At 37.6% G+C, this 24930-nt stretch overlaps 1 protein-coding gene across 5 annotated transcripts in view; it reads left to right on the top strand.

The window, feature by feature from the left end:
- CNTLN (centlein) overlaps positions 1 to 24930 on the top strand; it is a 361905-nt gene that overhangs the window by 315443 nt on the left and 21532 nt on the right. Inside the window, exon 24 of one of the 5 annotated variants that reach the window (XM_060102085.1) lies at positions 7943 to 8600. The exons of the other annotated variants lie outside the window; for them this stretch is intronic. Within the exon in view, the coding sequence (XP_059958068.1) occupies positions 7943 to 8014 (72 nt within the window). The 3' untranslated portion in view covers positions 8015 to 8600. Of the gene's footprint in view, positions 1 to 7942; positions 8601 to 24930 lie in introns of those variants that run through there. 5 annotated transcript variants of the gene reach the window in all.

Here is a 24930-nt window from a genome sequence, read left to right as displayed (position 1 = left end):
GCTTTCCCCCTCCGCCACCTGCAGTCTCCGCCCGCGAAGGGGCTTGTAGTGTGTAGAAACCTTCCCTCCTTCACGGCTCCCTCCCACTGGTGCAGGTCCCGTCCCTATCCTATTGTCTCTGTTAATTCTTTTTTTCTTTTGCCCTACCCAGGTATGTGGGGAGTTTCTTGCCTTTTAGGGGGTCTGAGGTCTTCTGTCAGCGTTCAGTAGGTGTTCTGTAGGAGTTGTTCCACGTGTAGATGAATTTCTGATGTATCTGTGGGGAGGAAGGTGATCTCCGCGTCTTACTCTTCCGCCATCTTCCTCCGGGTCTCAGTTTGGTATTTAATAGCACCTTTTACCACTCATGACTTCTAATGGTAATTTGACATTTGTTTTACTTAACTTTGTTTTAGGGTCAATATGTTTTTGATAATGGTACCACTTCTACTGCTTAATCCATTTCTCTCATAAAGGGCCACAAGCAAACTAATGCCCAAACCAGAAACATTGGCAAAGACTGGATATTTGGGTCTGAGGAAGGAGATTACTGTCATCCTTCTCTTCCTCACACATATGGCCCACCCTAGGACTGGGCAGAAATGCTCAGGAGCTGCCATCTGCAGTGACATACCATCAGTGATGTCCTAAACACTACTGCATTACAGCTCAGCTTTCACCTTTTAAAAAATTTAAGACCTTCCATAATTTGACCCTATTCTGTTTAGAATCTAATTTTTTTCCCACTACTCTCCAAATTTTACCCAGATTGTGTTCAGTCTTGCCTTTCCTCAAGTTCTCCTTCTTCCTTGACATATCCTTCTCTCTTTGCTCTTTGCTCTAAATCCTTCCAATTTACCTCAGGGCCTTCCTCTTTCATGAATCATTTCTTTAACTCTGTGGTTAAGGGGAAAGGGCCCTACTCTGCCAGTTTCTGATTCTGTTATCTCAGGCAAGTGACCTAATCCTCTGTGTCTCAGTTTCCCCATCTATAGAACTAGTGTAATGATGGGACATACCTGAAGTGAGGATTTAAATAAGTTAACATAGACCAAGCTCAAACATTGCCCAATATGCTCAGTGTTATCTGAGTGTCAGCTAGTAGTATGGCTATTATTTATCTCCTGAATAATTATTGTATATACCATATAGATTAACACATAACTGCAAACTCTCATATTTTTCTTTTTGTTTCAAGTAGATTATTACAGTCAATTTGAAGTTAGGGTATTGTCATTCATTTACCCAAAGTACTGGCACATAATAGGGCTCACTAAATTCTTGAAGAATTGATTTTACATCTGCTTTAAGAATGGTACAGGACACATAATCACTGCTCAGATTGAAACCTCTGTGAAGGCAAGAGCTGTGCACATTGCTTAACAAGCATAGTTAAAGAATGTGCATAGTTCCTACATGGAACATTATGATCACCAGGACTCATTCTGTGCAGAGCTTATTAGGGTATCAAGTACACAAAAGTATTTAATAAATATTATTAGTAGTATTAATAGTAATAATGTTTGTTCTGGCCATGTTATGGAATCTGTGTTCCCTTTACTCTTTTCATTTATGCATAGGGCACAACCAGATTATAGAAGAGGAGTGGCCATCTGTTCTAGATCTAGTCTTGAATATGGAATTTTGCCCTGGAGTAAAATCAGGTGCTTTGAGCATCTGGGCTGGATATATGTGGCAGAGCTGAGGCTTTGAATTCTCCTAATAACTGAATAAAACACACAAGGGAAATTTCTAGAAGTATTTGCTCAGTTTGATTGAGCCCTGATATAGGCTTGTTAATGTGCTTGTATGTGAGAGTCATATGCTCAATTCCATCTTCTCGATGGCTTTTGTTAGCTGATAAATAAATACCAGCCAAAGAACAACATTTAGCCAGAAGCTTAAATCATTTAATTATCAATATGTACTTGCTTGGTAAGATTTAGTATGATGATTTGGGCATATAAATTGCTTGCTTCTTTAGTGAGAACATTTGTAGAGCATTATAATTTTATTTTTAATAGGTACAATTGTTAATACTTTGGTACTGATCTACTCTATTATGATTTTTTTCTATTCTTCCAACTTTATTGAGATACGACATATAACAATATATAAGATTAAGCCATACAATATGGTGACTTGATACATATATATATTATGAAATGTTTACTACAATAAGGGTAGTTAACACATCCTTAACCTCACATAATTACCATTTTATTGTTATTGTTATGGTGAGGACATTTAAAATCTACTCTCATAGCAAATTCCAAGTATACAACACAGTATTGTTAACTATAGTCACTATGCTATACATTAGATCCCTGGAACTTATTCTTATAACTGGAAGTTTGTACCACTTGACCAACATCCCATTTCCCCCACCCCTAAGCCCCTATCTTTTTCTGTATGACTTATTTATCTTAGTATAATACTCTCAGGGTCCATCCATGTTGTCACAGATGACAGGATTTCCTTCTTTTTCATGGCTGAGTAATATTCCATTTGTGTGTGTGTGTGTGTGTGTGTGTGTGTATCCACAGATACACACACATACACACATGCCACATTTTCGTTATCCATTAATCCATTGATGGACACTTAAGTTGCTTCCATGTCTTGACTAGTGCAACTAATGCTGCACTGACCATGGGAATGCATATGTCTCTTTGAGATCCTGTTTCATTTCCTTTGGATATATACTCAGAAGTGGGATTGCTGGTAGTTCTATTTTTAATTTTTTTGAGGGACCTCTATACTGTTTTCCATAGTGGTTGTACCAATTTACATTCCCACCAACGGTACATAATGGTTCCCTTTTCTCCACATCCGCATTAGCATTTGTTATCTCTTGTCTATTTGATAATAGCCATTCCAACAGGTGTGAGGTGATATCTTGTGGTTTTGATTTGCGTTTCTCTGATGATTAGTGAGGTTGAGCACCTTTTCATGAACTTGTTGACCATTTGTATGTGTTCTTTGGAAAAATGTCTGTTGAGGTCCTTTGTCCATTTTTAAATTGGATTATTTGGGTTTTTGTTATTAAGTTATATGAGTTGTATATAGTTTGAAGTCAGGAAATGTGATACCTCCAGCTTTGTTCTTTCTCAAGATTGCTTTGGCTATTCAGTCTTTTGTAGTTTCATACAAATTTGGGGATTTTTTTCCTATTTCTGTGAAAAATGCCATTGGAATTTTGATAGAGGTTGCAGTGAATCTCTAGGTGGCTTTGGGTAGAATGGACATTTGAACAATATTCACTCTTTTAATCAGGATATCATTCCATTTATTTGTGTCTTCTTTAGTTTCTTTCATCAGTGTCTTATAGTTTTTGGTGTATAGATCTTTCACTTCCTTGGTTAAATTTATTCCTAAAATTTTATTGTGTTGGGTGCCACTATAAGTGGGATTGTTTTATTTCTTTTTTACATGTTTAATTCTTAAGTGTATAGAAACACGACTAATTAATTTTTGTCTGTTGATTTTGTATCCTGCAACTTTACTAAATTTGTTGATTAATTCTAACAGCTTTTTGATGGAGTCCTTAGGACTTTCTATATAAAAGATCATGTCATGAGCAAACAAAAACAATTTTATTTCTTTCTTTCTGATTTGGATGCCTTCTATTTCTTTTTACTGCCTAATTGCTCTATCTAGGACTTCCAGTACTGTGCTGAATAGGAGTGGTGAGAGTGGGCACTTTTCTCTTGTTCCTGATCTTAGAGGGAAAGGTTTCAGCCTTTCACTGTTGAGTGTGATGTTAGTTTGGGCTTGTATTATATGGCCTTTGTTATGTTCCAGTATGTTCCTTCTATACCCAGTTTGTAGAGAGTTTTATCATGAAAGGATGTTAAATTTTGTCCAGTGCCCTTTCTGCATTTATTAAGATGATCATATGATTTTTATCCTTCATTCTTTTAATGTAGTGTATCACATTTATTGATTTGTGTATGTTGACTCATTCTTGCATTCCAGGAATAAATCCCACTTCACCATGGTGTATGATCCTTTTAATGTGTTGTTGAATTCAGTTTGCTAGTATTTTTTTCAGAGGTTTTGCATCTATATTCATCAGGGGCATTGGCCTGTAGTTTTCTTTTCTTGTAGTGTCCTTATCTGGCTTTGGTATCAGGTTAATGCTCACCTCATAAAATGAGTTTGAAAGTGTTTTCTCCTTTTACATTTTTTGGAAGAGTTTGAGAAGGATTGACTTTAATTTTTCTTTGGTAGAATTCACCAGTTGAAGCCATCGTCATGGACTTTTCTTTTTTGGAAGGTGTTTGATTGCTGATTCAGTCTTCTTACTCATTATCAATCTGTTGAGATTTTCTGTTACTTCATGATTCAGTCTTGGTAGGTTGTATATTTTAGGAATTTATCCATTTCTTCTAGGTTGTCCAATTTGTTGAAATATAATAGTTCATAGTATCCTCTTATGATCCTTTGTATTTCTGTAGTATCAGATGTAATATCTTCTCTTTCATTTCTAATTTTATTAATTTGAGTCCTCTCTTCTTTTTCTTGGTAAATCTAGATAAAAGTTTATCCATTTTGTTTATATCTTTAAAAAACTAGCTCTTAGTTTCACTAATCTTTTCTATTGTCTTTTATGTCTCAATTTATTTATTTCCACTCTTTTCTTTGTTATTTCCTCCCTTCTACTACCTTTGGGTTTAGTTTGTTCTTTTTGTAGTTCCTTGAGGTGTAAAGTTAGATTATTTTCTTGAGATTTTTTTTTTTTTGATTAATGTAGGGTTCCACATGGCAGAAGAGGCCAGTGACAGGAGTTGGGTGTTGGCGTGCAGGTGCTCAGGTGGAAGGGCTAGCTGCAGGTGAACCCAGGGGTGCAGACCAGTAAGAGGAGACAGAGCCAGATCTGGGCCCACAAACAGCTGTGGGGGCCTTAGCTGTCAGCATGTACTCCTATGGCTACAGGGCCTCACCACAGGCACTTGCATGTCATTGGAGGCCAGTGACAGGAGTCAGACCAGTGGCAAACTGGTCCACAGCTGAAGGGGTTAGCCCCAAATGCATGCACGGCAGTGTATCAGCTGCGGGGGTCTAGGCTGGCATCTTGCACTTCTGCAGCTGCAAAGGCCAAGCTGACTTCCAGTGCAGATTGGAGGGTACAGTTGGGGACAGGGGAGGGAGTCAGTCAGGTGGCATCCGTGAAGGGGGAAACCTATGGGGGGAAATCACAGTGGTGAAATCTGCAGGGGGTTCATGGCAGCTGTCCTGGGCTTTGGTTCCTTCAGTGGCGAAAGCTGTTGGGATCCTGCACAGAGCTGTAAACCACAGCTGCTCTTGCTGCATAGCTGATATTGGGAGCCCCAGGCATTCTTCCTTGCTCCAACCTGTCTTTATTTGTCTTAGCTCTGCCAGTCTCTGGGTGGTGTGAAACTGAAGTGGGTACTTCATGCAGTGATATGAAAAACTGGGGAACTTGGTTCCTCACCTCATTCTCCCTTTCCCAGCAAGAGAACTCTTTTGAACTGGGCAGTTCCCCCTTGGCACTGAGCAGTGCCACCCTGGGGTATGCAATGATGCAGGCAAAATGAAACTGTCCTTCTTTTTCTTTGTGTGGAGTTATTCTCAGGTTTTTTGCTCCACTGTGTTGCTGAAATTTCTTAAGTGGACTCCTGAGCTCTTCCAGAGCTATTTTTGTTTGTGGATATCTGTCTAATTGCTGATATTTGTGGGGAGATGGAGGCTGGATCTCCCACCCTATATTTTGGTGACATCACTTCTTAATTATGATTTTTAAACAGTTTTATAATAAAATCCTATTTAACTCTTTCTGTCCTATCATTATATAAGAAAGGTATATGACAGCTGTTTTTAAAAACAAGTTTTTTAATAAAAATACATTAAGTGTGTGAACTTTAAAATATGTAAATTATATCTTGATAAAGCTGTTTAGGAAGCTGTTAAAAAAAAAGACTTTACTTCTCCAAGAAACTATGATGGTAGGAGTGACTCCACAGTATTGGAGCAGCCAGTTATAACCTTCATCATAATAATCAAATCTTACTGAAAAATCTAATCAGTCCATTATGATTCAGTGAAATTCAAAACTTTTTGTAGTTTGCTAACACAGATCAAGACTCATTATAAAGACTGGAAAACTAGATCTTAATAAGATGGAATGAAATAGCTTGCTGTCTTTTGCTCTAACACTAGTGCTCACTGCTTACAATAAATTATGATATTGAAAAACATAGTGACTTTAAGTTGAGATGTAAATCTAAGAAAGTAGTTTTACTTTGAAAATATAATCAAATATTTGGACAATTCCTAGCCCATGATATTCCAAGAAGTTTAAGAAGGCTGACATAAATTTTTAGAAATTCAGTTAACATTAATTGAATGCTTATTTTGTGCCATAGAGTGTTTTTACTTACCTTGACAATAAGTGATAGCCATTATTCAACTGATGCAAGCAGAGTGAAACTTTTTTAATCTTCTATTGTTTTTAACATTGGAGTATTTTTAAAGTTTTGCACAATTTGGGGGTTTTAAAGTTGCTTGGGGGGAACCTTCAAGATGGCGGAGGAGTAAGACATGGAGATCACTCACCTTCCTCCCCACAAATACATAAAAATATATCTACATGTGCAACAACTCATACAGAACACCTACTGAACGCTGGCAGAAGACCTCAGCCTTCCCAAAAGGTAAGAAACTCCCCGTGTACCTGGGTAGGGCAAAAGAAAAAACAGAGACAAAAGAGTAGGGATGGGACCTGCACCTCTGGGAGGGAGCTGTGAAGGAGGAAAAGTTTCCCCGCACTAGGAAGCCCCTTCACTGGTGGAGACGGGGGGTTGGGGGGAGAGCTTTGGAGCCACGGAGGAGAGCACAGCAACGGGTGCAGAGGGCAAAGCAGAGAGATTCCCACACAGAGGATTGGTGTCGGCCAGCACTCACCAGCCCGAGAGGCTTGTCTGCTCACCCGCCAGAGTGGATGGGGGCTGGAAGCTGAACCTTGGGCTTTGGAGGTCAGGTCTCAGGGAGAGGACTGGTGTTGGCTGCATGAACACAGCCTGAAGGGGGCTAGTGCACCACAGCTAGCCAGGAGGGAATCTGGGAAAAAGTCTGGACCTGCCGAAGAGGCAAGAGACCATTGTTTTGGGGTGCACAAGAAGAGAGGATTCAGAGCACTGCCTAAACAAGCTTCAGAGATGGGCGCAAGCTGCGGCTATCAGCTTGGAACCCAGAGATGGGCATGAAATGCTAATGCTGCTGCTGCAGCCACCAACAAGCCTGTGTGCAAGCACAGGTCACTATCCACACCTCCCCTCCCGGGAGCCAGTGCAGCCCTGTACTGCCAGGGTCCCGTGATCCAGGGACAACTTCCCTTGGAGAACAAATGGCGTGCCCCAGTCTGTTGCAGCATCATGCCTCTGCCGCCACAAGCTCACCCCTCATTCCAGTTATAACTAGCATACCCTTCCCTCCCACCAGCCTGAATGAGCAAGAGCCCCCTAAAAAGCCACTGGTTTAACCCCCTCCTGTCTGGGCGGGGAACAGATACATGAGGGCAACCTACACGCACAGGTGGGGCCAAAACCAAAGCTGAACCCCAGGAGCTCTGCAAACAGAGAAGAGAAAGGGAAATCTCTCCATGCAGCTTCAGGAGCAGCAGATTAAATCTCTACTATCAACTTGATGTACCCTGCATCTCTGGAATACCTAAACAGAAAACGAATCATCCCAAATTGAGACAGTGGACTTTGGAGCAACTATAGACTTGGGATTTGCTGTCTGTGGCTGATTTGTTTCTAATTTTTATGTTAATCTTAGTTTAGTGTTTAGCGCATGTGATCATTGGTGGATTTGTTTACTGGGTTAGTTGCTCTTTTTAAATTATTATTACTTTTTTTCATTTTAATAATGTTTTTATTTATTATTGTTTTAAAATCTTTATTTATTTTTCTTTCTTTTTTTTCACCCTTTTCTTCAGAGCCATGTGGCTGACAGGGTCTTCATGCTCTGGGCTGGTGTCAGGCCTGAGCCTCTGAGGTGGGAGGGCTGAGATCAGGACTTTGGACCACTAGAGACCTCCTGGCCCCAGCTAATGTCAATCGGCGAGAGCTCTCCCAGAAATCTCCGTCTCAACGCTAAGACCCAGCTCCACCCAGCAACCAGCGAACTCCAGTGCTGGACGCCCCATTCCAAACAACTAGCAAGACAGGAACACAACCCCACCCATTAGCAGAGAGGCTGCCTAAAATCATACTAAGTTCACAGACACCCCAAAACACACCACCAGACATGGCCCTGCCCATCAGAAAGACAAGATCCATCCCCACCCAGAAGAACACAGGCATCACAACCCTCCACAAGGAAGCCTACACAAGCCACTGAACCACCCTTACCCACTGGGGGCAGACACCAAAAACAATGGGAACTACGAACCAGCAGCCTGCAAAAAGAGGACCCCAAACACAGTAAGTTAAACAAAATGAGAAGACAGAGAAATATGCAGCAGATGAAGGAGCAAGGTAAAAACCCACCAGATGAAACAAATGAAGAGGAAATAGGCAGTCTACCTGAAAAAGAATTCAGAATAATGATATTAAAGATGATCCAAAATCTTGGAAATAGAATGGAGAAAATACAAGAAATGTTTAACAAGGACCTAAAAGAACTAAAGAGCAAACAAACAATGATGAACAACAAAATAAGTGAAATTAAAAATTCTCTAGAAGGGATCAACAGCAGAATAACTGAGGCAGAAGAACGGATAAGTGACTTGGAAGATAAAATAGTGGAAATGACTACCGCAGAGCAGAATAAAGAAAAAAGAATGAAAGGAATTGAGGACAGTCTCAGAGACCTCTGGGACAACATTAAACGCACCAACATTTGAATTACAGGGGTCCCAGAAGAAATAGAGGAAAAAAAGGGTCTGAGAAAATATTTGAAGAGATTATATTTGAAAACTTCCCTAATATGGGAAAGGAAATAGTCAAGTCCAGGAAGCGCAGAGGTTCCAAACAGGATAAATCCAAGGAGAAACATGCCAAGACACATATTAATCAAACTATCAAAAACTAAATACAAAGAAAAAATATTAAAAGCAGTAAGGGAAAAGCAACAAATAACATACAAGGGTATCCCCATAATGTTAACAGCTGATCTTTCAGCAGAAACTCTGCAAGCCAGAAGGGAGTGGCACAACATATTTGAAGTGATGAAAAGGAAAAACCTACAACCAAGATTACTCTACCCAGCAAGGATCTCATTCAGATTCAACGGAGATATTAAAACCTATACAGACAAGCAAAAGTTAAGAGGATTCAGCACCACCAAACCAGCTTTACAACAAATGCTAAAAGAACTTCTGTAGGCAGGAAACACAAGAGAAGGAAAAGACCTACAAAAACAAACCCAAAACAATTAAGAAAATGTTAATAGGAACATACACATCGATAATTACCTTAAATGTAAATGGATTAAATGCTCCAACCAACAGACATAGACTGGCTGAATGGATACAGAAACACGACCCATGTATATGTTGTCTACAAGAGACCCACTTCAGACCTAGGGAGACATACAGACTGAAAGTGAGGGGATTGAAAAAGTATTCCATACAAATGGAAATCAAAATAAACCTGTAGTAGCAATTCGAATATCAGACAAAATAGACTTTATTTATTTATTTATTTGTTTGTTTATTTATGGCTGCGTTGGGTCTTCATTGCTGTGCGAGGGCTTTCTGTAGTTGTGGTGAGCGGGGGCTGCTCTTCGTTGCAGTGAGCAGGCTTCTCATTGCAGTGGCTTCACTTCTTGCCAAGCATGGGCTCTAGGTATGCGGGCTCGGTAGTTGTGGCTTGCGGGCTCTAGAGTGCAGGCTCAGTAGTTGTAGTATATAGGCTTAGTTGCTCCACGGCATGTGGGATCTTCCCGGACCAGGGCTCGAACCTGTTTCCCCTGCATTGGCAGGCAGATTCTTAACCGCTGTGCCACCAGGGAAGTTCCAAAAATAGACTGTAAAATAAACACTATTACAAGAGACAAAGAAGGACACTACATAATGATCAAGGGATCAATCCAAGAAGAAGATATAACAATTTTAAATATTTACGCACCCAACATAGGACCACCTCAATACATAAGGCAAATGCCAACAGCCATAAAAGGGGAAATCAACAGTAACACAATAATAGTAGGGTACTTTAACATCTCACTTTCACCAATGGAGAGATCATCCAAAATGAAAATGAATAAGGAAGCACAAGCTTTAAATGGCACATTAAACAAGGTGGACTTAATTGATATTTATAGGACATTCCATCCAAAAACAGCAGAATACACTTTCTTCTCAAGTGCTGATGGAACATTCTCCTGGATAGACCATATCTTCTGTCACAAATCCAGCCATGGTTAATTTAAGAAAATTGAAATCATATCAGGTATCTTTTCTGACCATAATGCTCTGAGACTATATATCAATTACAGGAAAAAATCTGAAAAAAATACAAACACATGGAGGCTAAACAATACACTACTAAATAACCAAGAGATCACTGAAGAAATCAAAGAGGAAATCAAAAAATACCTAGAAACAAATGACAATGAAAACATGACGACCCAAAACCTATGGCACACAACAAAAGCAATTCTAAGAGGGAAGTTTATAGCAATAAAATCCTACCCCAAGAAACAAGAAACATCTCAAATAAACAACCTAACCTTACACCTAAAGCAATTAGAGAAAGAAGAACCAAAAAACCCCCAAAGTTAGCAGAAGGAAAGAAATCATAAAAATCAGAGCAGAAGTAAATGGAAAAGAAATGAAGGAAACAGTAACAAAGATCAGTAAAACTAACGTCTACCTCTTTGAAAAGGTAAACAAAATTGACAAGCCATTAGCCAGACTCATCAAGAAAAATAGGGAGAAGACTCAAATTAACAGAATTAGAAATGAAAAATGAGAAGTAACAGCTGACACTGCAGAAATACAAAGGATCATGAGAGATTACTATAAGCAGCTGTATGCCAATAAAATGGACAATATGGAAGAAATGGACAAATTCTTAGAAAAGCACAACCTTCCAAGACTGAACCAGGAAGAAATAGAAAATATAAACAGACCAATCACAAGCACTGAAATTGAAAATGTGATTAAAAATCTTCCAACAAACAAAAGCCCAGGACCAGATGGCTTCACAGGTGAATTCTATCATACATTTAAAGAAGAGCTAACACCTATCCTTCTCAAACACTTCCAAAATATAGCAGAGGGAGGAACACTCCCAGACTCATTCTACGAGGCCACCATCACTGTGATACCAAAACCAGACAAAGATGTCACAAAAAAAAGAAAACAACAGGCCAATATCACCGATTAACATGTATGCAAAAATCCTCAACAAAATACTAGCAAACAGAATCCAACAGCACATTAAAAGAATCATACACCATGATCAAGTGGGGTTTATCCCAGGAATGCAAGGATTCTTCAATGTACGCGAATCAATCAATGTGATACACCATATTAACAAACTGAAGAATAAAAACCATATGACCATCTCAATAGATGCAGAAAAAGCTTCCGACAAACTTCAACACTCATTTATGATAAAAACTCTCCAGAAAGTAGGCATAGGGGAACCTACCTCAACATAATAAAGGCCATATATGACAAACCCACAGCCAATATCATTTTCAATGGTGAACAACTGAAACCATTTCCACTAAGATCAGGAACAAGACAAGGTTGCCCACTCTTACCACTGTTATCAACATAGTTTGGAAGTTTTAGCCACAGCAATCAAAGAAGAAAAAGAAATAAAAGAAAAAGAAGAAATAAAACTCACTGTTTGCAGATGACATGATACTATACAGAGAGACTCCTAAAAATGCTACCAGAAAACTACTAGAGCTAATTAATGAATTTGGTAGAGTAGCAGGGTACAAAATTAACACACAGAAATCTCTTGCATTCCTATACACTAATGATGGAAAATCTGAAAGAGAAATTAAGGAAACACTTCCATTGACCATTGCAACAAAAAGAATAAAATACCTAAGAATAAACCTACCAAAGGAGACAAAAGACCTGTATGCAGAAAACTATAAGACACTGATGAAAAAGAAATTAATGATGATACTAACAAATGGAGAGATACACCATGTTCTTGGAGTGGAAGAATCAACATTGTGAAGATATCTGTATTACCCAAAGCAATCTACAGATTCAATTCAATCCCCATCAAACTAGCAATGACATTTTTCACAGAAGTAGGACAAAAAATTTCACAATTTGTATGGAAACACAAAAGACCCCGAATAGCCAAAGCAATCTTGAGAAAGAAAGCTGGAGCTGGAGGAATCAGACTCCCTGATTTCAGACTATACTACAAAGCTACAGTAATCAAGACAGTATGGTACTGGCACAAAAACAGAAATATAGATCAATGGAACAGGATAGAAAGCCCAGAGATAAACCCACGCACATATGGTCACCTTATCTTTGATAAAGGAGGCAAGAATATACAATGGACAAAAAATACCATCTTCAATAAGTGGTGCTGGGAAAACTGTACAGCTACACGTAAAAGAATGAAATTAGAAGACTCCCTAACACCGTATACAAAAATAAATTCAAAATGGATTAAAGACCTAAATGTAAGGCCAGGCAGTATAAAACTCTTAGAGGAAAACAGGCGGAACACTCTATGTCATAAATCACAGCAAGATCCTTTTTGACCCACCTCCTAGAGAAATGGAAATAGAAACAAAAATAAACAAATAAACAAATAAACTTCAAAGCTTTTGCGCAGCAAAGGAAATCATAAACAAAGCAAAAAGACAACCCTCAGAATGGGAGAAAATATTTGCAAACGAAGCAACTGACAAAGGATTAATCTCCAAAATATACAAGCAGCTCATGCAGCTCAGTATCAAAAAAACAAACAACCCAATCCAAAAATGGACAGAAGACCTAAATAGACATTTCTCCAAGTAAGAAACACAGATTGCCAACAAGCACATGAAAGGATGTGCAACATCACTGATCAGTAGTGGAATGCAAATCAAAACTACAATGAGATATCACCTCACACCGGTCAGAATGGCCATCATCAAAAAATCTACAAACAGTAAATGGTGGAGAGGGTGTGGAGAAAAGGGAACCCTCTTGCACTGTTGGTGGGAATGTAAATTGATACAGCCACTATGGAGAACAATATGGAGGTTCCTTAAGAAACTAAAAATAGAACTACCATAAGACCCAGCAATCCCACTACTGGGCATATACCCTGAGAAAACCATAATTCAAAAAGAGTCATGTGCCACAGTGTTCATTGCAGCACTATTTACAATAGCCAGGACATGGAAGCAAGCTAAGTGTGCACTGACAGATGAATGGATAAAGAAGATGTGGCACATATATACAACGGAATATTACTCAGCCATAAAAAGAAATGAAATTGAGTTATTTGTAGTGAGGTGGATAGACCTAGAGTCTGTCATACAGAGTGAAGTAAGTCAAAAAGAGAAAAACAAATACCATATGCACATATATATGGAATCCAAACACATATATATGGAATCCAAAAAAAATGGTTCTGATGAACCTAGGGGCAGGACAGTAATAAAGATGCAGATGTGGAGAATGGACTTGTGGACATGGGGAGGGGGAAGGGTAAGCTGGGACGAAGTAAGAGAGTAGCATTGACATATATACACTACCAAATGTAAAATGGATGGCTAGTGGGAAGCAGTTGCACAGCACAGAGAGATAAGCTTGGTGCTTTGTGACCACCTAGAGGGGTGGGATAGGGAGGATGGGAGGGAGACACAATTGGGAAGGATTATGGGGATATATGTATACATATAGCTGATTCACTTTGTTATACAGCAGAAACAATCACAACCTTGTAAAGCAATTATACTCCAATAAAGATGTTTAAAAAAAAAGTTGCTTAGAGAAGAACTGAGCATAGTTTGAACTAATAAGAGAAGGCAATTTTGCAGTGGATGGAAGGGAAATAAAAATAAAATCCAGATGGAAGTGGCACCCAGAGTTGAAAATAAGCAGAGACCTAGCATATATACAAAAGGCAAGTGTGATAATATGAAAACAAAAACTTAACTTGGATATATGGGTGGAAGGTAAAACATTTCAATGAACTTAATGCAATGAGACTGTACTATGTATCTGAAAGGTATAATTTGAAGGGAAGAGGAATATTCAAGCATCATGTAGCATATTTCAACCAAAGAACGTAACATTTTGTAATACTAGAGACTTTTGTTTTCCAGATACACCTATGTTGCTTTTAGCCAGCTGATGGCAACCTTGCTAAAAACTAATATGTATCCTATTTGCAGAATGGCGGTTCAAAGCATTTTGAATTAGTTTGCCTATAGTTGACAAGTAAAAGATGGAAGCAATATTGATGATATGCATATTTATACAGGATTACTGCTTTTAAATGAGTAAATATCTATATCTATCCTAATATTGTCCCCTTTTTTCCTAACAAATACTGTAATTTAAAATTGTAACAGTTTTAAAAAAATTGAGATATAGTTGATATATAACATTGTATTAGTTTCAGGTATACAGCATAATGATTCAATATATGTATTGCAAAATGATCACCCTAATAAGACTAGTTAACATCCATCATCATACATAGGTACAAAAATTTTTTCTTGTGAAAAGAACTATTAAGGCATTTGAAGTGAAAGTATATAGGGTACATTATTTAGTAACAGCACTGCTTCGTATGTGTGCCATGTAACATTGTTTGATTCTACCTCATTTTGGTACCTCTTTTTTTAACTTATGGGTTTTTTTAATTTTTATTGAAATATAGTTGATTTACAATGTAGAGTTAGTTTCAGATGTACAGCAAAGTGACCCAGTCATAAGTATATATTAAAAAATTTATATATATTCTTTTTTTGCACTCTCTTCCATTATAGATTATTACAAGATATCAAGTATCTTGATACTTGATATCAAGTATCAAGTAGGTGTTATACAGTAAGTGCTTGTTGGTTATCTATTTTATATATAGTAGTGTGTATATTTTAATCCCAAACTCCTAATTTATCCCTCACCCCTTTCCCCTTTGGTAACCATAAGTTTATTTTCTGTGTCTGTGAGTCTGTTTCTGTTTTGTATATAAGTTCATTTGTATCATTTTTTAAGATTCCACATGTAAGCAATATTGTATGATATTTGTCTTTGGCTTACTTCACTTAGTATGATGATCTCTAGGTCCATCCATGTTGCTACAAATGGCATTATTTCATTCCTTTTTATGGCTGAGTAATATTCTATTGTATATATGTACCACATCTTTTTGTTGTTGTTGTTCATAAGGAGGATTTCAGGTGTTATTTATTTATTTGATTTTTTTTTAAATTTATTTATTTTTGTCTGCATTGGGTCTTTGTTGCTACGCATGGGCTTTCCCTAGTTGCAGCGAGTGGGGGCCACTCCTCGTTCAGTGCATGGGCTTCTCATTGAGGGGGCTTCTCCTGTGGCAGAGCACGGGCTCCAGGCACATGAGGCAAGTAGTTGTGGCATGCGGGCTCAGCAGTTGTGGCACATGAGCTCTAGAGCGCAGGCTCCACGGCATGTGGGGTCTTCCTGGACCAGGGCTCAAACCCGTGTCTGCTGCATTGGCAGGCGGATTCTCAACCATTGCACCACCAGGGAAGCCCCAGTACCACATCTTCTTTACCCATTCATTTGTCATACCTCTTTACACACACACACACACACATATATATATATATATATATATAAATATATGTATTTATTTATTTATTCATTTTTGTCTGCGTTGGGTCTTCGTTGTTGCATGCGGGCTTTCTCTAGTTGTAGCAAGCGGGGGCTGCTCTTCATTGTGGTGTGTGGGCTTCTCATTGCAGTGACTTCTCTTGTTGCAGAGCACGGGCTCTAGGTGCGTGGGCTTCAGTAGTTGCGGCTCGCGGTCTTCAGTAGTTGCAGCATGCAGGCTTCAGTAGTTGTGCCTCACGGGCTCTAGAGCGCAGGCTCAGTAGTTGTGGCATACGGGCTTAGTTGCTCTGCGACCTATCGGATCTTCCTGGACCAGGGGTTGAACCATGTCCCCTGCATTCACAGGCAGATTCTTTTTTTTTTTTTTAATGGTGTTTATTTTTACTTGTTGACAGTTTGCTTTATTTATTTATTTATTTATTTATTTATTTATTTTTGGCTGTGTTGGGTCTTTGTTTCTGTGCGAGGGCTTTCTCAAGTTGTGGAGAGCTGGGGCCACTCTTCATCGCGGTGCTCGGGCCTCTCTCTATCGCGGCCTCTCTTGTTGCGGAGCACAGGCTCCAGACGCGCAAGCTCAGTAATTTTGGCTCACGGGCCCAGTTGCTCCGCGGCATGTGGGATCTTCCCAGACCGGGGCACGACCCCATGTCCCCTCCATCGGCAGGCAGACTCTCAACCACTGCGCCACCAGGGAAGTCCCTGTTGTACATCTTTATAATGATACTCTAGTGGTACGTGAGGGTGGATCATGGAATTCTGATATTATTCAACCCTATTTAGATATTCTCTTGGGATGCATAAGATTGAGAGATTATTGAAATAGATCTCAGAAATCCATTGAAATATATAATCACCACCAAATCTGTTTGTACCTCATTGTAGAAGGTTAGTCATATAGCTTTTCACCTGGTTCAACAGTCTTTCTCTCCAACACGATTCTGTTATGATTTTGGATGACCTCCTAGCCATGTAGGTCATCCAGCACCCTAGCCTCTCAATTCTTCACCATATTCAGTTCCAGTGATTAGTCTCATGATCATATCCATGACCCTTGGTTCTGAATTAAGGAAGGATCACCCACCTTATGGAGCATTTGGAAATGTGTGGGTGCTTTGGGTTGTCACACTGACTAGGAAGGAGGTGCTACTGATATGCAGTGCCCATTGGCCAGAGATGCTAAACATCCTGCATTGTGAAGGTTAGTTCCACACAGTAAAAATATTGTCATCTCCACAATACCAAAAGTGTTCCCATTAAGAAATATTACTCTTGGCCTTGTCATTGCCAATAACTGCATCAACTCCAGCATCTCTAGCATCTTATTCTTTGACCCCCATGTCTTTTTGTACTTACACTCCAACAATTCTCTGACATGATTACAAACTGAAATTCATTGACCTTACCACTTTTCCCTAATTATTACCACCTTCTTTCCCATTGTGCTTTCACTTCCCTCCTCATGAAGCAAGTACTCCATGTTCTGTCATGGTCACTTTTTAGCATATATCCTCAGTCTGCTCATCTGTCCCTCTGTCATATTCACATGGAAAAAATCCATGCCTAGGGCTTCCCTGGTGGCGCAGTGGTTGAGAGTCCGCCTGCCGATGCAGGGGACACAGGTTCATGCCCCGGTCCAGGAGGATCCCACATGCCGCAGAGCGGCTGGGCCAATGAGCCATGGCCGCTGAGCCTGCGCCTCTGGAGCCTGTGCTCCGCAGCAGGAGAGGCCACAGCAGTGAGAGGCCCGCGTACCACAAAAAAAAAAAAAAAAAAAAAAAAAAAAAAAAAAAAATCCACGCCTAGTTGAATCTCTACCCACTTTTCTTCTGGACCCAAGCAGCTGAATGTCTCTAAAGAAAAACACAACCATGCTGATTGGTCTTAATTTAAGTTCATAACCAAGAACTTCAGGTGGGACCTCAACACTCTGTGTAAGACTGTTATACTTTCCCAGTGCATTTAGCCCCCAAGTTTCCCCAACATTCCTTTCTCCTATCTTCTTAGACCTCTAGCGGATGCCTTAATCTCAGCTTCTTATTTCACTGAGAAAGCAGAAGTAACCTGAAGAAATTTTTCTTTTTCTTTTCATTACTAAGCCTACAACCCACTGGAATCTGTACTTCTCCCAGTCTTACTTCCGTTAGAGTGTTTTTTGTCTCAGAATTTGTTTTTTCACCAGTCGTCCGGGTGGTGGGGCCCCAAACCTCGAATCATCCTTGTCTTTTCTCTTTCTCTCACATTGCATGTCTAATCCCTCATCAAATCCTGCGGGCTGTTATTTGAAAATCGATCCAGAATTCTGCTGCCTTTCAACACTGCTACTGTCCAGGTTATCACTACCTCTTGCTTGTGCCTCTGCATACTCTCCTAGCTCATCTCCCTCTTCAGCTCTTGCTCCAGACAATCTTTTTCTCCATTTTTTGGTCAGAATGGTTCTTTTAAAACTGAAAACATATCGTGTCACTCCCTTGCTCAAAATTGTCTCATGACTCCTCATTACACGATAGAATGAAATGTCTTCACTGCGCTGCAAGGCTTCCATGATTAGTCTTGTTGTTACTTCTGTGACTTCACTTTCTACTACATGTCACCTCACTGATTCCACTTTAACCATACTGACTTTCTTGGTGTTCCTTGAAAACTGCAAGCCCTATTCTTTCTCAAAGTCTGCTCTTTTCCTGTTTATATTAAAATAGTTTATCTTTTCACTTCTTCAAGTCTTTCTGCCCAAATGGGACTCTGTCAATCTTTAGAACATATGAAACAATGGAAAACAAAGACTCTAGTAAAACCTACATAACTGTTGATGTTAATGTTTACAGTAACAGAAGTTAGGAGGAGGGGTTGATTGGAAGAGTTAAGTTTCTTTTTTGCTTTGGTGGAACATGTGGAGGGTAAGAAACTCTAGATATTGATTTAAAATATAATATTAATTTATTATATTAAATTAATCAAATTAAATACTTCAATAATATTAAATATATGTTCAGAAGTTTTAAAGGTGACCACAAGAATAGGAATCGAGTATTTAATTTTCAAAGAATTAGAAGAAATTAAAAAAAAAATAAAGAAAGCTCCATCAATTCAACACAAGCCAGGAAGAAGAATGGAAGGAAGGGAAGAAGGAAAGACAGAACGAAAGAGAGGAACAGTATATAAGAGACATGGTAAATAAAAAAGATAGGATGATCCAAACATACCAATAATCACAATATATGTAATAAAGTTGAAATGTATTTTAAAAAAAGAAAAAAAGAGAGACTATGAGATTGAAAAAGATGCACCTAAAACATAACGATCCCTAAAGCTAAAAAAATAAAAGAATAAAATTATAATATCCTGCAACTAGCTTGTACCAGCTTGTGAGAATCGATTTTGCATATCTCTTTCCAGCATCTCCTTCGTGTTTGTTGCTTGAAATCAATCATGGTACAAGTACTTAACGCCATAGAAATTGACAAGCATTACAAGTCATACCCATCCCCTGAAAAAGAGCTTGTTTGCCAGCACACAATTGAATATGTTCCAGGTAAATGCTAACAAAAAGAAGATATAACAGTATTACTTTGAGACAAAATTAAAGAAAAAACCATTAATAAGGATAAAGAGGGTAATTTCATGTTGATAAAAATGGATAGTTTGCAAAGAAAATATAAAATTCATGAATTTTTACGTACCTGACAACATTAAGCAAAATTTGGTAAAATTACAAAAGGAAATCAATGAATCCACAAGTGTATTTACTATCTTCTAGTATATTTAATCTATATTATATTCAGAAATCAACAATTCAAATAGAGAAAATGTGAGCAAGGCTACTTTATTTTCAAACCCCTGTGGAACATTCACCCCTGTGCAACATACATCTTATGCCACAAAGTTCAACAGGTTCAAAATAAGCAAAAATCATTTAGGCTATGTACCCTGTGTAGGGTATAATATAGTTATGATTTTACAAAATAAGTGGCCAAATGTTTCTATCCACTTAGAAATTCCAAACTCTATATGATTTTGGGTTAAGGAGGAAATAAAAAGTCAGTTTATGAACTACAGTGAAATATCAAAACCTTTGAAATTCAGCCAAAATTTAATTTTCAACTCAAGATACTAGAAAGAAAAAAACAATAAACTCAAAGAAAATTTTTAAATGGCTTTAATAAAGATAAAAGAAAAAAATCCATAAACTATAAAGCAACTCCTCTTCTCCTTCCCCAAAATGAATTGAATGTATACAGCTAAACTTTGATTGTTAATGACATGTTTGTGGATCTAGGAAATTCAAGAGAATCAAGTCATAAACTATTAGAACTAACCAGATAATTCAGCAACAAGTTCAGAACAAGGTCAACATACAAAATAAAGTAGACTTTACAATTAAGAATATATTTTAAAATACTATTTTTAAATTTCTATTTATAATGATAAAAAACTATCAAATACTCAGGAATAACTCTTTTAAGAAATGCAAGAAACCTATAAAGTGGACTATAAAACACTGAATGACATAAAAAAGAACTAAATAAATGGAGAGATATACTGTTTTTCTGAATGGGAAGAAATAATATTGTTAAATGTGAGAATTCATTCCATATCTCATCTAAATATGAGTGCTGTCCAAGATACAAACTGGTTCCAAAAATATAACTGAAAGAGAGGGAATGAAAATGGCTGAAGAATGGGAAGGAGAGAGGGAAATTTTTCCTAGCAAACATCAAAACATGCTATAAAGCTATATAAATAAAATAGCATGATTAGTGCAGAAATAGATGCATAGAGCATTGGCACAGAAAGAGTTGCAAAACCGACTCATTATAAGGGAATTTAGAGCATTAAGTTTGGATTTTGCATTTCAAATCCGTATATGGGAAAGTAGTCAATAATGGCATTGGAGAAATTGCTTTCAATTTAAAAATAATAATAAGATTAGCTATATATCTCACACAACCCCAAAATATATATTACCCATTGCTATAAAATCCAAGAATAAAGAAGAAAGTGGTTAAAGCATTACAAAAATTTTTATAATCTTGAGATGGGAAAAAACTTCATTATCAAAACAGAAAACCTAAAAGCAATAAAGGCCACAACTAAAAACCATGATTATATAAAAAACACTTAACTGTAGGGAAAAGATACTGTAAATAAAAGATTAGTGACATTGTAAAGCAATTATACTCCAATAAATGTAAAAAAAAAGACATTAAAAAAAAAAGACTAGTGACAATGTGAGAGAATATTTGCCCAGATAAAACAATATCTAGAATATATAAAGAAGTTTTGCAAATAAATGAATAAAAGACAAATAGCCCAGTAGAAATAAGGGCAAATAAAAATAATCACTGAAGAGGAAACACAAATAGTACATAAATATATTGTAAATATGCTCAGTCTCACTAGGAATCCAGGAAATGCAAGATAAATAAAAATTAAACAATTTTTGTCTGTTTGACATCAGATCAAAAAACTAAAAAAGATATATAAAATCTAAAGTTAGCAAGAAGCTATGAAAAAAAGTACCCTCACGTGCTTTTGAAGGGAATGTAAACAGAAACAGTACTTTAAAGAACAACATGACAGTTTCATAATTTAAAATGTACATAGGATAATTCTTTGCAAAGATCAACTATAAAACCCTAGCTAAAGTGATCAAAAGAAAACATACAAATTGCCAATATCAGGAATTAAAGGTGGGATATCACTACAGATCCTAAAACAGGTAATAAGAAAATGTTATGAACAAGATTATAGCAATAAATTTGACAATTTAGGTGAAATGGACAACTTCCTTGAGAAGTACATCTTACCTGTCATGTAGGGGCATCACAGTCATACACCACTAGCACCACACATTTCAGATAACATTGGGTTTGGAGGCAGACAAGTAGTAGAATGCACACAGCCCCAGAGCTCCCTTTATTCCACAGCAAAGACTGAGTATAAATGTTTGGTATGCACCACAGCCAAGTTTCTGGCAGAGAGAGGTCTGCTTAGACCAGCAAGCTGGATGTGTGACAGAGTGCACTCCAAGAGAGAGGAAGGGCCCCATCCCCACCGATGAGCACACTGGGAATCCTAGGTTGAGCATTGCCTATTAGAGCACAGACATCAGCCAAACCCTTTGCTCTTTCCTCCGACTGACTCAGTGTAGCTATTAAACTATCCTGAGTCCCTACTGAACTACCAAGAGGAGAAGGAAAATGAGCTTCCAGAACCATTCGGAATTAACTCTTCATCACAAAAACTGACAAGAGATGGAATTGAAAGTATGAGTAGCTCTTCATTAGTTAAAGAAATTGGATTTTTTAAAAAAAATCTGAAACCTTCATTCAGAAAACACATGTACTTTCTCCAGATCCAGAGGGTTTCACTGAGCAATTCTATCAAACATCTGAGGAAAAATATAGCACCATCTTACAGAAACTTTTTCAGAAAATGGAAGAATAGAAAATAAGTCCCAACTCATTTAATATGGCCAACATAACCCTAAAAGCAAAACCTGATGAAACGTTATTAAAAAAAAAAAGAACCACAGGCCAACATTGCACTATGAACATCAATGTAAAAAATCCTCAACTGCGTATCAGTTAATCGAATCCAGGATTATGCGAAAATGATTTATACCATGAATAAGTTGATATTATCCTAGGAACAAAAGGTTGATTCAACAGTTCTAAGAAATCAATGTAATCCACCCCATTCAGAAAATAAAAGGGAATTTCAAACAAATACTCCCTAAAATCATTTGACAAAATTCAACACCCATTTATGATAATAAAAACAACAAAACCCAGGAAACTTAAGTGTAGAAGAGAACTTGATATGTTAAAGGGCATCTACAAAAAACCCACAGGGCACATCACACCTAATGGTGAAATATTAAACACTTTCTCCTTGAGACTAGGAGCAAGACAGAGTTGTTTATTCACCACTTCTATTCAATATTCCAGTGCAATACAAGAAAGGGGTGAAACAAGATATAAATATTGGTAAAAATAATGTTTCTACTTGCAGATGACCTGATTCTTTTTTTTATTGTGGTAGAAAACATAACCACAATAATTTACCATCTTAACCATCTTTTTAAGTGTATTAGTTTAGTAGTGTTAAGTATATTCACATAGTTGTGAAATAGACATGCAGAACTTTTTCATCTTGCAAATCTGATACTCTATACCCATTAAACAACTCCCCTTTTTCCCCTCCCCCTAGCCTCTGGTAACCATTCACTTTCTGTTTCTATGGAGGTAATCACACTTTAGGTACCTCATATATGTGGAATCATACAGTGTTTGACTTTTTGTGACTGGCTTATTTTACTTAGCATAATGTCCTCAAGGTTCATCCATTTGGGGAGCATGTGACAGGATATCCTTCCTTTTTAAAGCTGAATAATATACTATTGTACGTATATACCACATTTTGTTTGTCCATTCATCCATCAGTGGACATTTGGCTTGCTTTTATCTCTTGGATATTGTGAACAGTGCTGTTGTGAACCTAAGTGTGCAAAGACCTTGCTCTCAGTTCTTTTACATATATCCAGAAGTGGGATTCCTGGATCATATAGTAGTTCTCTTTTTTTAAAATTTTTGAAATATCTCCTTTCATTAAAGTTGCACCACTTTACAATCCCACCAACAGTGTGCAGGGGTTTCAGTTTTTCCACATCCTTGCCAACACGTTTTTTTTTTTTTCAATAATAGCCTTCCTAATGGGTGTGAGGTGATACCTTATTGTGATTTTGATGTACGTTTCTCTGATGAGACATGATTCTTTACATAGAAAATTCTAAAGATATATAAAACAGCTACTAGAATTAACAAGAGTTTAGCCATTTCATAGGATACAGGGTCAAAATACAAAAATCAAAAGTTTTTATATATTAACACTAAACGATTGGAAAATGAAATAAAAACTTTCAACTTACTATAGCATCAAAAATACAATTCTTAGAAATAAATTCAAGAAAAAATAGGTAAGCCACTAAATGTTGGAAAGAATGTGGAGGATGGAGAATTTTCATCCACTGGTGGCACAAGTTCTAAGGGAAAGCTATAGAAGTTTCTAGTAAATGAAACAGTCACCTACCATATGACTCAGGAGTTCTACTTCTAGGTATTTACTCAAGAGAAATGAAAACATGTGTACACACATACACACAAAATGCACAGGAATATTCATAGCAGTTTTATTCATAATAGTCAAGGACTGGAAACAACCTAGGTGTCCATCTATAGGAAAATGTATAACAATGTTATAATTATGTAATGGAATAAAAGTCAGCAATACAAAGAAATGAACTACTTATACATGTAACAATGTGGATGAATTGCAAAAACATTGTAAGTGAAAGAATCCGAACACAAAATAATGCATACTGTATGATTCCATTTGTAAGAATTTATAGAACAGGCAAAACTAATCTATAGATATTAAAAAAAAAAAAAAGACAGTTGTTGCCTGCCTCTTGGAGCTAGGGATGGGGATTGACTAGGAAAAGACACAAGCCAACTTTCTGGAGTGATGGAAATGTCCTTTACTTTGATCTGGGTGTGAGTTACCCAGTGTTTTCATTGTCAGAATTCATAAAATCATACAGTTAAGACTTAACGCATTTCACTGTATATAAATTTCACCTCAAAAAATAGTAATGAGAACTATAAATAAATATCGATCATTAGTTAAGAAGTGAATGCTGAAGTGTTTAGGGGGGAACTGTACCGATGTCTGCAACTTCCTTTGAAATGCATCAACAAAATAAGATGGAAGATAGCTATGTGATAAAGCAAGTATAGCAAAATTAATTGTAGCCTATAGGTAGTGGGCACATGGTTGTGCACTGTGCGTTTCTTTAAACTTGTCTGCATGTTTGAAATTTTTTATAATAAAATAGTAGGGGAAAATGCACTTTGGAGAATTCTGACTTGATTATAAAGGGATAAAATCATCATTTCCCCTTCTCTCCCTTGGAATCACATGACAGACAATGAGAATAAGAAACAAAAATTCAGTTCCTTTTTACAGCAAACCTAGGTCACAGTTAAAACCCTGTATTTCAGAAGACATGGAAGAGTAGCCAAAACCAGGTAAGATTGATGAAGACATCCAAAAGGAAGCAAAAATAAGATAACAGGGAGAGAAGACTTAGGTGCTGTAGACTTTGGAAAGAACAAGCAAAG

The sequence above is a fragment of the Mesoplodon densirostris genome, chromosome 6 (assembly GCF_025265405.1).
Source record: "Mesoplodon densirostris isolate mMesDen1 chromosome 6, mMesDen1 primary haplotype, whole genome shotgun sequence".
Classification (NCBI taxonomy): Eukaryota; Metazoa; Chordata; class Mammalia; order Artiodactyla; family Ziphiidae; genus Mesoplodon; species Mesoplodon densirostris.
This window is presented reverse-complemented; position numbering and strand designations above follow the sequence as displayed.